The sequence below is a fragment of the Anastrepha obliqua genome, chromosome 2 (genome assembly GCF_027943255.1).
Source record: "Anastrepha obliqua isolate idAnaObli1 chromosome 2, idAnaObli1_1.0, whole genome shotgun sequence".
NCBI lineage: Eukaryota > Metazoa > Arthropoda > Insecta > Diptera > Tephritidae > Anastrepha > Anastrepha obliqua.
The window spans coordinates 31470823-31486591 of NC_072893.1; the positions used below are offsets into that span (position 1 = coordinate 31470823).

Consider the following 15769-nt stretch of genomic DNA (forward strand, 5'->3'; position numbering starts at 1 on the left):
CGTCCTGTTGAAACCAAATGTCGTCCATGTCACCCTCTTCATTTTTTGGAAACAAAAACTCGTTGAGCATGTCACGGTAACGCTCGCCATTTACTGTAACCGCGGAAGAAGAAGAAGACTCACCACTTTGGAAATAGGTTTTCAATATTTCCCAATTTTGTTCAAGCGTATAGCGTCCCATTTCGTAAATGTCAAACCTTTAAGTAAATTATGAACACATTTGAAATGTCATTTGTGTTACCATTCTCAAAAAATAGGTGGTTCAAAAAGCAAACGCTATATGGCCCACCCTGTATTTCAACGTAGTTTTGCAAGAATCTAAATTATTTCTGGAACTGTTACAAGTTTAATAATTTGTAGGTTTTAATTAGCTATATAAGCACATTGCACATTTTTGACTTGCCGTGCGGTAACCTTTTTGTACGTCATTTCCCATGTATTGGTTTTTTTCATTTTTCATGTCTTGCCCTTTTTCATGTCTGGAAATTTTCCATGTCTTGAGATTTTTCATGCCTTGACTTTTTCCTGCTTTGCCATTTTTCCTGCTTTGCCTTTTTTCGTGTCTTGATTTTTTCCATATTCTGTCATTTATCGTGCCACTTTTTGTGTGTCGACATTTTTTATGTCTCGCATTTTTTTCACTTTCCATATTCTGAAATTTTCCCTGTATTGACATTTTTCATGTCTTGACATTTTTTATGTCTTGATTTTTTCCATATTCTGTCATTTTTGGTGTTTTGCCACTTTTTATGTCTCGACATTTTTAATGTCTCGCCTTTTTTCATTTTCTATATTCTGACATTTTCCCTGTATTGACATTTTTCATGTCTTGACATTTTTTATGCCTTGACTTTTCCCTGTTTTGCCAATGTCTTGATTTTTTCCATATTTGGTCAGTTTTTGTGTCTTGACATTTTTCATGTTTCCACTTTTCTCATGAGTTGCAAATTTCTTTCGTCTTGGTATACATATTTTCAAATCTTACCTTTTTCGTGTGTCATAGTTTTCGTCAGCCTACAATTTTCTAGTTCTGTCATTTGTATATGCCCATCTTTTAATATGTTTTGCCATATTGATATCGGCGCCATTGTGCCTTTTTTTATTATAAGTTTTGTTATGTATCGAATTTTGTATACCCGACATTTTAACTATTGTCTACCGAGTTTCGTAACTATCAGTTTATGGCTGCATTTTCTAAGCTCTTGTGAAAGTTTTTGGGTTTACTTATTGAAAACCAGCGTTATTTTAAAATAACCAAAAACGACTATAAAAAGTATGTAGCAATAATTTTTCACAGCATTCCAACTCAACTCGCTTTTCTTCTCAATTTCAATAGCAATTACCTGCTGATTACCTAAACCTTATTTAAAAAATAGAGCGCCCATATAATTTCAGCAGTAAACCCCCGACGTGCGCGATTTTTCACTTTATCCCACTGCACCTGCACTGCTACTGAAATTTGTTGTTATGTGTGTAATTTTATGTTCGCGAAAGCTACCAACTTCAAATTTTCCATATTTTGTTTTTCATCTTTGACGTGAGCTCAACACTTTCGGACGTCTGCGAAAAGTCTGGGATGCAAAACCAAAGCCAAGAAGCAAAAAAATAAAACCAAGTACTTAAAAAAATTAAAAAATTGTAATGGAAAACATTTAACTTTTTGGCCTTTCTAATCAATTAGTTGCATATAAATGACGGCAACAGCTACCGCCATATTTTCTACCTATTACCACAACAACTGACTGTCATATAACCGGGAAAGCAGTCAATAACCTAAACTCATTTAGTATCTTTGTCAGCCCTACCAGTTGGCCATGCAAGCATATTTTTTTGGCCCGAACTTCGTGGCAGTTTTGCTGCGGTTGCACTGATCGTTGCCGCTGATTGCAAGAGAGCAACTGACTGTGCTGTTGGTTGTTGGTGAGCAACAATTATAGTATTAACTATAAATATTTGTGTGTGTGTGTGTGTTTCAGTATGGATACTATTTATTTTTTAACGCTTCATTGCTAGCTCTGCCGCTATCCACTACTGCTAGAGGGATGAGGGAACGTAAGGTAAACATAAAAAATAATAAATGAGCGAAAATAAAACAAAAGTGCAGAATATGAAAAAGTACCTATACTCGGTGTGAAGGGTGAAGAAATTCCATAAGCGGAAGTTGTGACGGCATATATGTTACGTGTGTGTATGCCTGCCTGTTTGCCGTCCACAGTGGAAAGAATGCTAAAAAATTTGTTTGCATTTTAATTAGTTTTTGCATATAAACAAGCGAATACGCCTCACACATTTTTTCATATTTTTTTCATATAGAGTTTTAATGTTTTCATAAAGTATTTTCAAAAGTTTATTTTACGTAAAAAGGCAGACCAATAGGGCGCGATAAGAGATGGCGACGGCTGCGCGCTATAGGCTGTTCTAGATTGCCAAGTGGCATGGCCGCTGAGTGCAGTCGTACCTTTTTGCTGCAGTTTCTCTCTTTCTATAAATTTTTGTATTAAAAATATTAAAATTTTGTGCATACACTCGTATTCTAGGGCTCATAAATCTTCAATGCTTGAGACGCGCCATGTTAACGCCTACCAAAAACAGGGTAATTTGTAATCAGTAGCATAACTTTTTCTCATACTTCCATACTTAAATAAATGTATGCTAAAATTTTCTAATAAAAATTGTTGTTGCTATTATAATATATTTCTCGTGATTTATTCATGAAGTATTTTTTGTTAATAACCATTTTTTGCCTGCAATTAGTGCAGAGTCCCAGCTTACCACATCACATCACGCTGCTCCACAATAAATACAACAAAAGTAACTGGCAAACAATCACGCCACACACGCATACACACACACACATCATAGGCGCTGCAACCTAGCATGCTTGCATGGCCACGGTCATCAATAAATGCCTTGAGCGTAACAAAGGTGGCTGCCAACCGCTTAACAGCGCGTCACAACTTGTTGGCTACCGCTGGCAGTAATAGCCAACTTTATTGTAGTAAAGTTATTTGCTCATTTTTGTTGATATGCCAGCGCCAGCCAACATTGTTGCCATTGAAGTGATGAAGTCTCCACATCATTGCTGATAATTACAGTCAGCTGCAGGGGTCATTGCGTCACCGCGCGGCGGCGTTCGCCCTTTACGTTGCATACATACATTATCGCCGCGGCGCGTTGATAACAAGAGTGAGTGGCGACTCACCGCTGTGCCTGGTGCTGGATTGCATAAATAACCCAGCGCGCGCTTACGTGTATGTGTATGTGTATATACTTATATGTATATATATGTAAGTGCACATACGTGTGCATATTCTATGGCATAATTTGCTCCGCCTTAACAAGCTACCGTTACCAGTGCGGCCGCCGCCGCCGCTAGGCGTTGTTTAACACGCACGACTTAACGCCACTTACAGCGAGCGCGCTCGTCTTGCTAGTGTTGGGGCAGCGCGGCGAACACCTTGAATGTGCGCTAACTAACCAGCGATCAGCAAGTGAAATGGCAATGCTGTTGCTCTTTTTTTATTTAACAACAGTGTCCGTTTACAATTGCTGCCTGTGTTTCACCTGCACCGCGCATACCTTTCCGCCTTTCACTATTCGGCCCCATGCTTATGGACGCTTGTGTTGTCACTTTGCCTCTGTAAATATCCTCCAACTACTTAACGACGCGCGCGCGCTTGCTGAGGTTTCTATCACCTTATGCGCCGCCGCTTGCTTGCAGGCTTTTTGAGTGCCAAAATCCGCAAGTGATGGGCGTTTTGACCTCATGCCAACAGTCTTTGCAGTTTGCTACGCATACATATCCAAATGTTCACACACATGCGCCTACATGAGTATGTGTCCATATTCATACACTGCGTGCTCTGCTTCAACGCTTTCTCTTGTCTTAAACTTAATCTGATTACTTCATCACTTCATAACTTCGACACATTAATTCTTTCACATTCGATCGCTTCATTCTGTAATAATTTCATTTTCAATCTGAAATAAATATTTGTAGGTATTTTTCTCACTTTTTTCTTGCTTTAGTCGTTTTTTTCTCTTTAATTTGTCGAGTACATTTCGCTTTGCCAACAGGTGATAAATATCTTAATGCGCTTAGTGCGTAAAGTCTCAAGGTATTCGCGAAGGAGATTAAAATATCAAGTTGTCTTACTTGTGATCGCTCATTCCTAAAGCTGGCAAGTGAGAACTTAATTTGTGTTAAGCAATATACTTTTATACATATATATATACATATGTATATACACATGCATATTGTAAGTGTTTCCATTCCAAATACAATGTTTGCAAACGTTGAAGTAACGCGACAACACTTCAAGGTCATTGAGATTTTTTTCACAGCAGCCGCCTTTCGAATGGTAATGGCGATACTCAGAGCGTATGTTTGCACTGAAAATCTTGGAAGGTAGCATAATGCTAGGAGTGCATCCCTTCATAGGAAATATGCAACACTTTGCGAAAGCGCTGGGCCTAACAATGACAAACTGGTATACGTCAGAATGAGAGAGCACCTTTTAGTCTGTGCCTTCCAGCTTCTCTACAGTTTCAATGAAAACTGTCACCTCGGCACATGCGGGAATGGAATAGAATGGCAATATTTCTCGTTGCACTTAACCAAGATGGATAAAAAATAGAGGTGGTGGTTGGCGCTGGCATATATTGAGCGGATCTAAGCATCATAAAGTTATTTCAGCTCCCTAATTATTGTGTTTCAAGCTGAGATCTTTGCTCTAAAGAAAGCAGCAGAGCTTGTATGCACAGAAGTAACAGCTAATTGCGCAATAAACTTGTACGTGGATAGCCAAATCATACTGTCTATCATCCAAAAATGTCCATGAATGCATAAAAGCAATCAAAAAGCTCGCTTGTAATCGCAGACTTTGTGCATATTGGGTTCCGAGGCACAATGGCATAGAGAATAATGAGATAGTAGACGAAATAGCTGAAGAAGGCGCGAGAATTGCAGGGCAACAAATAAGTCACACAATTCAAAAAGAACCAGAGGAGCACATGTTTAGATCGCGCAAAACAGTGTATCGAGGCCAGAGGGGACTATTTTGAATAAATAAACTGGAAGTTATCAGAACAAAGTTCCTGTCGTTTCTATTTTAGCTCAGTCTTGTTTATTTTGAACTTCACCTTGTAAATCGGTTATATCGTTCGATAGAAGCACCAGTACAACTTTAGTTGGTGTGATAACAGGGCACAAGCTAAATCTAACTCGTAACGATGCTTGCAGGAGATATACTGAGCCGGGTACAAGAGAAACCCTGGAGCATCTCAAATGCTGCTGTCTAACTCTCTCGAAAACTAAGCTATGCTAACTGTGTGCTCTCAGTTTTGAAAGCCTAGGATGTATCCTTGAACTGTAGTTTGAGCGAGTCCTGAAATTTGCGAACAGTACGTGCAATGTGAATGATGCATATTTTCCGGTCTCTGCGTGGCTACGACCAGCCAGTATAACCGAACCTATATTAACTTAAGCTGAAGAGATATGATTTAAAAAGACAGTGAGTGATAGAGAGAGTGAGGATTCATTGCTCTTCAGGAAATTTTCCCGATTTTTTTATGAATCTTGGCAGCGCCTTGAGGAAAGGAAACTGTAGCTCCTCCATTCTCAATACGTCCGTTCCAAAAATGCACCATCTGTGGATCGTCGATGATGCCTATGGTTACCATATATAATGGTAATGGTTGTACGGGTTAGGCTAAGGTCTTTATGCACTGCGACCAGATTGATCTATTGTGCGCCCCTTATTACTTAATTATAAGTATGTATTTAGTATACCGAGGAATCGAACCAGCTCCTTAGGAGGGAGCAATTGTAGGTCTTCCTAATGTAGTAGGTACGAGCCCAGGATTCTATGTCTCCTGTTGGTTAATGCCTTACAGTTGATGATTAAGTGTTCCATGGACTCCTCTTCATCACAAAAGAATAACCCTATTGTATTAAAGTGTTTATTACAGGCAAAGTGACCTGTAAGTGCTCCACAGAGTAATCTGAAGCACTTTTTATCTAGGGTTAGAGCAAATTTTGCTCTGTTGGCATTGCAGTTCAAAAATGTTTGGAGTGATTAAGGCCGTTTGTGCCATTCCAATGTTCCCTGGTTCTAGTTTGGACCCATTTTTTGGTTTCCTGTTTTATATTATTTTTGGTAAAGCCGGTAACTTTGGTTATGCAATTTTTGTTTATTTTTTCAAATATTTTTAATCTCCATCCAAGTATCCGCTGTCCGAAAAGCATTTATACCAACTTTAATAGGTAGACACGCCCAAAGGATGGCTGTGCAAGCACATGACTTCTGTAGAAGTTGTCTAGATGAGGACGAGGAAAAGACAATCTCGCACCTACTGTGCCACTGTCCTGCTCTATCCAGACGCAGGAAGATCTTAGTTCTACAGAAATCAGAGATATTCTAAAATTTTTGAAAATCACACACTGGTTTTAGGAAAGATAGGTACAAGCTCCCCACGCAGCATCACAATGGGCTATGAGCCTGAGTGTGTCACACACAGGACAACCGCTTCAACCTAACCTAACCGCTTCAACCTAACCAACTTTTTTATATATTATTTGAAAAAAATTCTACACTCCCCTTGCCTCTTCATGCGGGGTATCGTTAAAAAGCGATGTATTGCCGATAATCACCAAACGAAACGACGGAAAGTGGTATCAATCAATAGCGAAATAAATTCCAGAACAATCGAAAATGCTATGAAAAGCCGAGCAGCCTAATAATACCCGTAATAAATATTCAGTAGATGTACTCCAGGGTGGCCAATTCCAAAATGTTGCATTGATCAATACTCGAGAGGTTTCTTTTGACTAATAAAGCAATGAATTTGAAAAGATAAACTGCATTTATTTTAGTACATTTTTAAAAATAGCCATGCAAAAGGCTCACTTTGTATCTTTACTAAACTTTTTGTGTAAGAAAAAATGATTGCTTTAAGACATAAAATCACCACCCCCTAAAAAGAATTGCTCTTCACAGCTTCCCTGTCAGTTTTTTTAAGTTATTCAACATCATTTTTTTTTTTAAATGTTCCTTTTTGTTTCTGTTATTTTATTTGTTTTTTTTTTTGTTGTTGAATTGTTTTGCAAAACATTTACGTCTGCTGTTGGTTATTTATGCATTTTTTATGCTGATGAGCTGAAAGTATTCGCCAGTTGTAGTGATGAAATTTAGCAAAAAATAAGAATATCAACAGACAATAATGAAAGAAAGAAAAAAATTTTAAAAGTTAAAAAACAAAAAACAAAAAAAATATTAAAAAATATGTACGTACAAGCGCGCACAAGCGACCAACTGACACTTCAGCAACTTGACTGCCTATCTACTTGGCTGACTCAGTGACTAATTGGCTATTGACAGTGTGAGTGTGAAGTAGGTATGCTTAAGTGTGTGTTTTTGGCAACTGTGTTCGCCAGCGCTGAAGCTGGTGAGTGAGCGAGTGCAAACTGACGATTTGTAGATGGCCAGTTAGTCATGACGAGTTCGATTCTGTTTGTATGTTTCTTGTTGGCTCGTTGTTGCAACGCTTGAGACAACGGCAAATCGGTGAATTGTTGTATCGTTGAATCGCTGAATCGGTGTATCGTCGAATCGATATATCTATGATGCTTGGCGAACGGGGTGCCTATGATGAATGTTTTGTGTGATGGCTGAGGGAAGTGACTTCATGTAGTTTTTGTTGTATCGAGGAGGCAACTGAAAACGACAGCGACGAATGTTGAGCAAATCAAACTGATGTGTTACGCTACAGCGTAGCTAACTGACAGTTTTTAAGGTCAAGTGAGTTCGGCGTAACAACAACAGCAATGGAGCAATGGAGAAAATGCAAACATCATCAACAACACCACATTTTAAAGTATGCACAGATTTTGAAAAGCAAAACGTAGACGATTTTAGCGATTCACATTCATATGTAGGTACATTCATATGCCATATATGCGTGTTTTAACGCCGCAGTAAGACCTGGGCCACGCGTAAGACTTGTTTAGGTAGAATTCGGCAAGCCTGCGAGAGTGATTGTGGCAACCGAAATTCGATGAGCTCATACCGCAACTTACTCACTGCGCTGGTTAGTTCGTATTGCCGATCAACTAGCCAGTCAGGAAGTTAGGCGCTCGTTGAGTGAGTGACTTTGATTGACATCCATAGACGCAGTTGGGCAGCAAGTTTGTCGCTAAGTCTAAACTAAGTTATATAGCTTTTGTTTGTACTTCTTCTTCTTCTTTTTGATTGGCGCGATAATCGCTTAAGCGATTTCGGCCGAGTTTAACAAAGCGCGCCAGTTGTTTCTTTCTCGTGCTAACCGGCGTCAATTGGACACACCAAGTGAAACCATGTCCTTCTCCGCCTCATCTTTTCAATGCAGAAGCGGTCTTCCTCTTCCTCTGCTACCACCAGCAGGTAAGATATCGAATATAGTACTTTAAGATATTTAAACACAGCTTCCTTTAAGATTTGGGCGGCTCGAAATTGGCTTAAGTGAACTCTGGTGCACTTTTTTTTTGTATTGTATAATTTTATGTAGAGTTTGAATCGGCTAGGAACGGTGGCGAAAAAAACTATTGACCCACCCTAGTAAATATATGCAAGGTGGTGCAAAAGTAATAACCCTATCGGAAGATTTATAATTTTGCAAATGCCTGCTCTGTGAGGTAGTTTTCCAGTAGAAACAGAGGATTGGCATACCCTTGATCATCTACGGTCTGCTTCTAGAAATATGGGGTTCGCGCCAACTCAGTGAGCGCTGAGTAAGAACACAAACTTGTAAGGTCGCGGAGTCTTTCTAGCCACGTGTGCATCGGAGGCGTTCGAAGAATCTTCTGACACTTTTTGGTCGAGGTACTATTTTCGAGCGTAAGTGCACTAGCCTGGTCTAGCGTAAGTGCACTAGCCTGGCATCCCAGAAGATGTGGGTTGGAATCGCATGTAAAGCACGCTCCTCGCACTTTTCCAAATTTACCCTTTCCCTGTTTCCAAAAAACAAAAATTCCTCTAAATCCACAAAAACGTATCCTTTCCATCCAATGCCTGTGTATTATTTGCATTGTGGCTGTTAAAACAAGGAAAAAAAAATAAAGAAAAAACACACAGTTACACATTGCATCAGTGGCCCCAGCAAGAGTAAGCGGGCGACCGCGGTAATAGCGCAGACACACGAAATTTAGCGAAGTCCTCACACATCTGTGCGATACTTATGCTAGAAAAATGTGAAACAGAGATGGCGCTCCAAGCAGTAAGAAGGCGTTGCTCCTAAGCAACGACAGGTGGGAATTCCCCCTACTTAGGTCAGGCTATTCACCTACCCTGTCAGAAATCAAAACAGATTAACGAAACCAACGCAAAACTGAGTCTTGTCAAAGCCCTATGCTCCCGAGAGGAGTGAACAAGGAAAAAGAAAAACTATTTTCACAAATGGAGCGGCCTACAGTTTCATGCGCCTTCGAACGGTAGATGGCTTTTTTATGAGGAGCTTTTTCATGACACAAATACACTCGTAGGCTTGTCATTTTCTGCTGTAAGACAACTTTTTTTAGTCAGTTTCGGAATCGTGATAAAAAAAACAAAAACTAAATTTTTCAGCGGGAGGAACAGGCCTAGAACTGGCTGGTTCTTCAGAGAGAAGGCGTATTATCCATTGGCTGGGTGGCGATGCTGAAGTTGGTTGTGGAAGCAGGAACAACCAGTGGCGGAGGAGCATCGAGAACTGATCTATACATTTGTTACCAGGTGGGCATTTTGCACTACCACTAAATTACACTATGACTAATTTTTAGTGCTACTTAAAATAAGTGTTTCATTATCATTAAGTCTTCAGTTTTTAGTGTTTTAAGTATTCGCTTATTGCATTAATTATTTAGTGCACTGTGCCCAACCCTGTATGCTAATAAAAATGATACATTTTTTATGGGATAATTTGAACAGAGCAAAGAAGCAAATTTGGATGGCATAAATGTGGGAAGTATGTAGATGTTATGGAAACCCTGGCTACAATCAATCGCCATGTCAACCCTTTTTTCCGACGGAGTGAGAGTTTCCGGCTTGGACGTAAAAAGACGAAGCGCTTACTCTACATTTTATTGTATGTTTTTTAAAACAGAAGATAATAAAAAAACCAAACCCATATAAATATGGGATATTGGGACATTTTTCTTTCCGAAATATAAAAATTAGATGCTGTGTCCCATGAATGGCCTCTTTAAAGAAAATTCTATTCAAACTAACCCAACCAATTTCCATCGATAAAATGTCATAATGAAGAAAAGGAGTATTTAAATGTTGGAAAAACCTACATTTTCGTTCTGAATGTACCGCAACTTTAGTTGTTGTTGTCTCTATTTCATCGGCTTTTTTATCATTCTTTCTCCCATTGAGTCGAGCTTCTTTTTCCACTTTGTCAAATCAAACACAAAAAAAAAAAAACAAATCAACGTTAACCATGAAAGCATTGCACCAACCAGCAAAAAAATGCAACAATAGCAACAACAAAGATGAGCTTTTAGCAAACAACAACAAGATAACAAAACAAAAAACAAATTTCCCATTTTTCGTTGTACACAACGGCTAAACCACAAAAATGTTCATATTTTAAAGCAGAAAATTGTTTTGAACTGCAACTGACAGCCACATTTGTCAGTTACGGCTAACCACATTCGATTCAGCCGCATCAAAGCCACTAGCAGCAAAATCCGAGCAAACCAAAGAGCAAAGCATCGCCCAGCAATGCAAAGATGAGCCAAAACCAAACTAAATGGACGCAGTCAAACAAACAAAAAAAATTATAAAAATATCAGTATATACAGTGTATTTACGAGTATATATGTGTGTGGGTAAGTACATATGTATGTTTATAAAAATGCAACTAAAATAAAAACGCACAAACTATTTTAGTTGCCATTGCAGTTGGGATGCAGCAAAAAATAAAAAAAATTAAAAACAACAACTACTACAATAAGTATGAAAGTTAAAACAAAAATCTTCTGAAAAATGACGGCTGTTAACCGCAAATGTACGAAGAACGCAAACCGCGCACTGTCGGCTGGCAACAAGCGCGTTGGTGCCACAGATTTGTGTGGTCGCATTGCAAGCAAAATATTGCTGCCATATATTTTGAAGTGTATTTCCATTATTATTATAATTTTTTTTTTTCTGGTTTTATTTTATGCAGTTAAAATGGCGCATACGAAAACAAACGCATTTTACGCCAGATTTGGTAAAGCAATCAGGGGAAAATGGTTGCGATGGTGAACGACTGAACTATGCATATTTCCATTAATGTTTAGTGAACTTTTAGTATGGCGTTATTTGTATAATTTCTTTTTTTTAGGAGTAGGAAAATTATAAAAATAGTAAAGCATGTTTTTTTTCGCGAATTTCAAAAAGAATTTGCTACAGCCCGTTATGCTCTTTGACTATGTTTCAGAAACACTATACATACATACACACCACGTACACTTGATTGCCCCCTTTTTGGGTGGTTGGCCGAGCTCGTCCTCTTATTTGAGGCGAGCGTCTTGATGTTCTTCCACAAATGGAGGGACGACCTACGGTTTCAAGAAGACTCTGAACGGCAGATATTTTTTAGGGGGTCGAGGAGCGACCGCTATTAGAAAAAACTTGTTCTTCATTTTGGTATTTCACCGAGATTCGAAGCTACGTTCTCTCTGAATTACGAATGGTAGTCACGCACCCACTCATTCGGCTACGGTGATCGAATAATTTGTATAAACCTAAATAATATGCCTTTGCTTTGTTTACTTACATTGGGGAACACTAACGATTCCATACTTTGGTCGGGCCTGTGAGTAAATTTTCTAAAAAAGAACACATCCTGAACCTCAATACGACAGAAGCAGGACACTCAAAGTGCGCGCCATTCAATTCGCAAACTCATAGCGGTGTTCACTGGTCACTGCGTGATTGGTAGAAGCTTGGACTTCCGTACAACGCTCATTGCAGAAGCTGTGGGGATCCTTCAGAGAAAGAAACTGTTGAAAACTTTCTTGCAAACTTCCAGGTTTGGCGGCTAGGCGCTTGAGGCTCCTTAGGGTACCTTTTGGCGATAGCCTGAGGCAGTTCTCCACCCTAGATCTCTTTTCTCTTCGGCACTACACTAACAGCACTGAATGGCTGTAGATGGTTTTTCTTCCTTTAAGTTTTCTAACTTCTCGCAAGTAGGTATCAAAACGGCACTCTAGTGCTACTTGTAGTGTACCCGTAGTACTCTTGTCATCTAATATGACTACCTATTTAACTTTTGATCTGACTTTTGTCGTAAAACTCATTTATCTTCCTCAGCAACGTATTGATGATACCTCTCCATTTAATTTCGCTCCACGTAGCTGTGAATGAATCTGAACTTGTAATTGTCAATCTCTAAACTTTATTTAGAGCTTTAGAATTTTGTTGTTGGTTTTTGAACAGTTGGCGGCGCCTATTAGCTTTAGCTTTGTAAACTACCCGGTCTTATCTCAATAATTGGACTCAAAATTTTGGTTCCCAAATAGTAATTTCGCACAAAGTAGCCCATTTTTTGAATGAAAAGCCACATCCTACATGGCTTCGCGCTCTACATAACATGTTGCAATTGAGTTGACCGTGCGCACTTGAAGTCTTGCATCCGGACGATGTCAGCAGCAATACCTTCTATCAGACTCCATTCCTGCCATACCCAGGGTTTTTTGTATTCTTTGCAGAATGCCATACGCGACTTGATAAGATCGTTGAGTATTAAGATTCGTTGGTTCTTACTTAGAGGCTGATATGAAGCTAAATGTTTATATTGTAAAAGTCAAGTTTTTTTCTGCATTTCATTTGACAATTTTCAATTTCAGACTAACTCAATTTGAACCATGGAAAGATACACAATCGAGCAACGCACTAAAGTTATTCAGGCTTATTATGAAAACGGGCGTTCAAATCAAAATGCATATCGCATTTCGTGAAGAAAATCAGTGGATTCGTCAATAAGCAGAATTGCCGCATTTGGGTGAATGATAATCCAAGAGTGATTGCCGAAAAACCAATGCACCCACAAAGAGTGACTGTTTGGTGCGGTTTATGGGCCGGTGGCATCATTTGGACGTATTTTTTTCAAAATGAGGCCGGTCAGGTAGTTACTGTGAATAGTGTTCGCTATCGTGAGATGATAACGAACTTTTTATGGCCCGAATTGGAGGAAATGGATGTGGAAGATATGTGGTTTCAACAGGACGATGCCACTTGTCACACAGCTAACGAAACAATGGCTCTTTTGCGCGAAAAATGTGATGGCCGAATAATCTCACGTCGCAGCGATGTCAATTGGCCGCCAAGATCATGTGATTTGACACCGTTAGTCTTCTTTCTTTGGGGTTATTTAAAAGAAAAGGTCTACGTCGATAAGCCAGCAACAATTCAAGAGCTAAATGATGAGATATTTCGGCACATTAACAGCATAGAATCTCAATTATGCCTCAGCGTCATCGAAAATTTGGACCATCGGATGGAGGTGTGCCTAATTGGCTGATATTTTGTTTCATGCGTAATTGAGCCATACCAATATTATCATTAAAAAGAGAAATGACAACAATTTCCTAAAAAAATTGTATTTTATTCAAAATCAACATCGGGCCTTAGAACTTAACCACCCTTTAGAAGACCTACCATTGCCTCGTGTGGGGCGACTATTATTAGAAAGTGGTTTTTTTAATGTTTGATATTTAATGCATAAGATCCGGAGCCAACTACAAATAGTCACCTAGAACCCACATTGCTCAAATGACCACCAAATTCACAAGCACGCAGTTTTTTTTATTACTTGTTTTTCAGTTATTGCTTTACATATTACAAAATGCGATATTCTACTAAATGTGCTTTTGGAGCTCAGCATAAACAATGAAAACAACGAATTTACTAAGCTATCAATCTGGTTTGGCGGTGTCCGAACATACTTGGATCTGTGTAAGAGTAAACATTTGGTTAAATTTAGTGGACAATCAGCCTTTGCTTGCTTGCCTGTCTCATACAGCAGAAACAGATAAAAGCATTACAATGAATGCCTCTCATTTGATATATCTGATATCTTTCTTAAATTGTTCGTTTATTTTTAATTTCACCATTCGCCGCCCACATGCAAAATACTCATTCATCTTTGTGACAACACTTTGCAACGCTTTACAGGTTCGTTAATGCACTCGCAATGAATGTTCTTTTTTTTCATAAATATTTCGTTTCTTTAATGATTTCGTTAAGAAAACTCACCTGTATCACACGCATTGGCAACCCCGTCTCCTTGGCCAATTGTTCCCTAATATGCCGTGTCGGTTTCGGTGTTTGATTAAATGCCGTTTTCAGTACTTCCAATTGTTTGGCTTTTATCGTCGTTCGCGGGCCACGTCGCTTCGAGCCGTTCGCATCGTCAGGACTCTTGTTCTCCGCTTGCGAATCGCCACGACCATCAGGATCACCATCTAAGGAACCCTGCGAAAAAGGAAGAACAAATGAAATGTAATGCAGTGTGAGGAAGCGAATGAAAGGTGTGCGGTTCAAGTGAAATATTTCGTGAAGGTGAGAGCAAACGGTGTTTTGTTTTTTTGTTAAAGCAGCAAAACCAGGCAAGGGAATTAAGCAATTTTATGTGAACGAAATACAATGCAATGGCATATCGATAAATTTGTTAAATAACCATTTGCAAATCATTAATCATCAGCGGCAACATTAGCCAAGGCTCGAGTGCCGAGAGTCGACAGCCAACAGCCAACAGTCGACAGCGAACAACGTCATCAGCAGCGCACCGCGGATAATCATCATTCATCCGGCCCAACGATTTTAGCGGCGTTAAAAAGTCAAAAAGCCAAGTACACACGTCTTTGTCGGTAACATAAAATAGTTAATAAAAATAAAAAAAAATAAAACCACATATCGAAGTTCACAATGAGTTATGCACCGCTTACACCGGCTATTGCTGCTTCATCAACAACAACACGCTTGCCACATTTTGTCTTTTCGCTTTCTTTTTTATGTGTTTGTCGTTTTTTTTTTTTTTGGTTTTTGGTTGTTGCTTTTGGCTTTATTTCTCTTAGCTGCTTGCTAATGATTATTACCTGATCGGAGTCGTCATGCGTGTTTTTACTATCCGTGCTCATACTTTGTACTGAGATATCGGATGCTCCCAATGGTCCACCCGCTGAGTCTGGGCCATTCGGTCCTAATACGCCCAGGCCGAGTGGTGGCCCGCGCAAATGTGGCGGATCATCGTCGTCTTCATCTTCGCTGGCGGAACCCATTAATGAATCTGAAAAGATGTACAACAAAAAGTTGCTGATTAGGAAATAAGTCGAATCGATAGGTGTACTAAATTTGAATGGGAAATATGTAAAAGTGGAAATTACGTAAAAATAAATGGAAAGATATTTTGATGGAATGAAAAATGTGTTTTTAATGCAAAATGTTTTGGGAACCTGAACTGATGCTGAGTTCATTTAGTTGTACTTATTTTTATAGGGGAAAGTGTTAAGTAGCTGCGTTAAGTGTGTATGTGTTTGTGACGATGGAATAGAAATGCAGTCAGGTGTGGCAAGCAAAATTTTTATGGCAAGGAAATGTTTAGTACAAATTGCCACTTTTCCGATATACAATTTGGGAAAGTTATTTTCAACTCTGCGAGGAGGGAACGAAAACTTGCATAGTCTGCTACAATTATCAAAAAAGTTGAATAATGTGGAAAGATATTTTCGCCTAACCAGCGTTGTATTGACGCTTTCCCATATTTT

General features: G+C 39.1%; 1 protein-coding gene across 1 annotated transcript in view; it reads right to left on the bottom strand.

Moving 5' to 3' along the window:
* LOC129238584 (LIM/homeobox protein Lhx1) overlaps window positions 1–15289 on the bottom strand; it is a 58993-nt gene extending 43704 nt beyond the window's left edge. Inside the window, exons 1-2 of the mRNA XM_054873654.1 lie at window positions 15101–15289; window positions 14259–14477 (exon numbers count right to left, since the gene is read on the bottom strand). Coding sequence (XP_054729629.1) covers window positions 14259–14477; window positions 15101–15283 — 402 coding nt within the window. The 5' untranslated portion in view covers window positions 15284–15289. The remainder of the gene's footprint in view (window positions 1–14258; window positions 14478–15100) is intronic.
* Window positions 15290–15769: the final 480 nt, after the last annotated feature.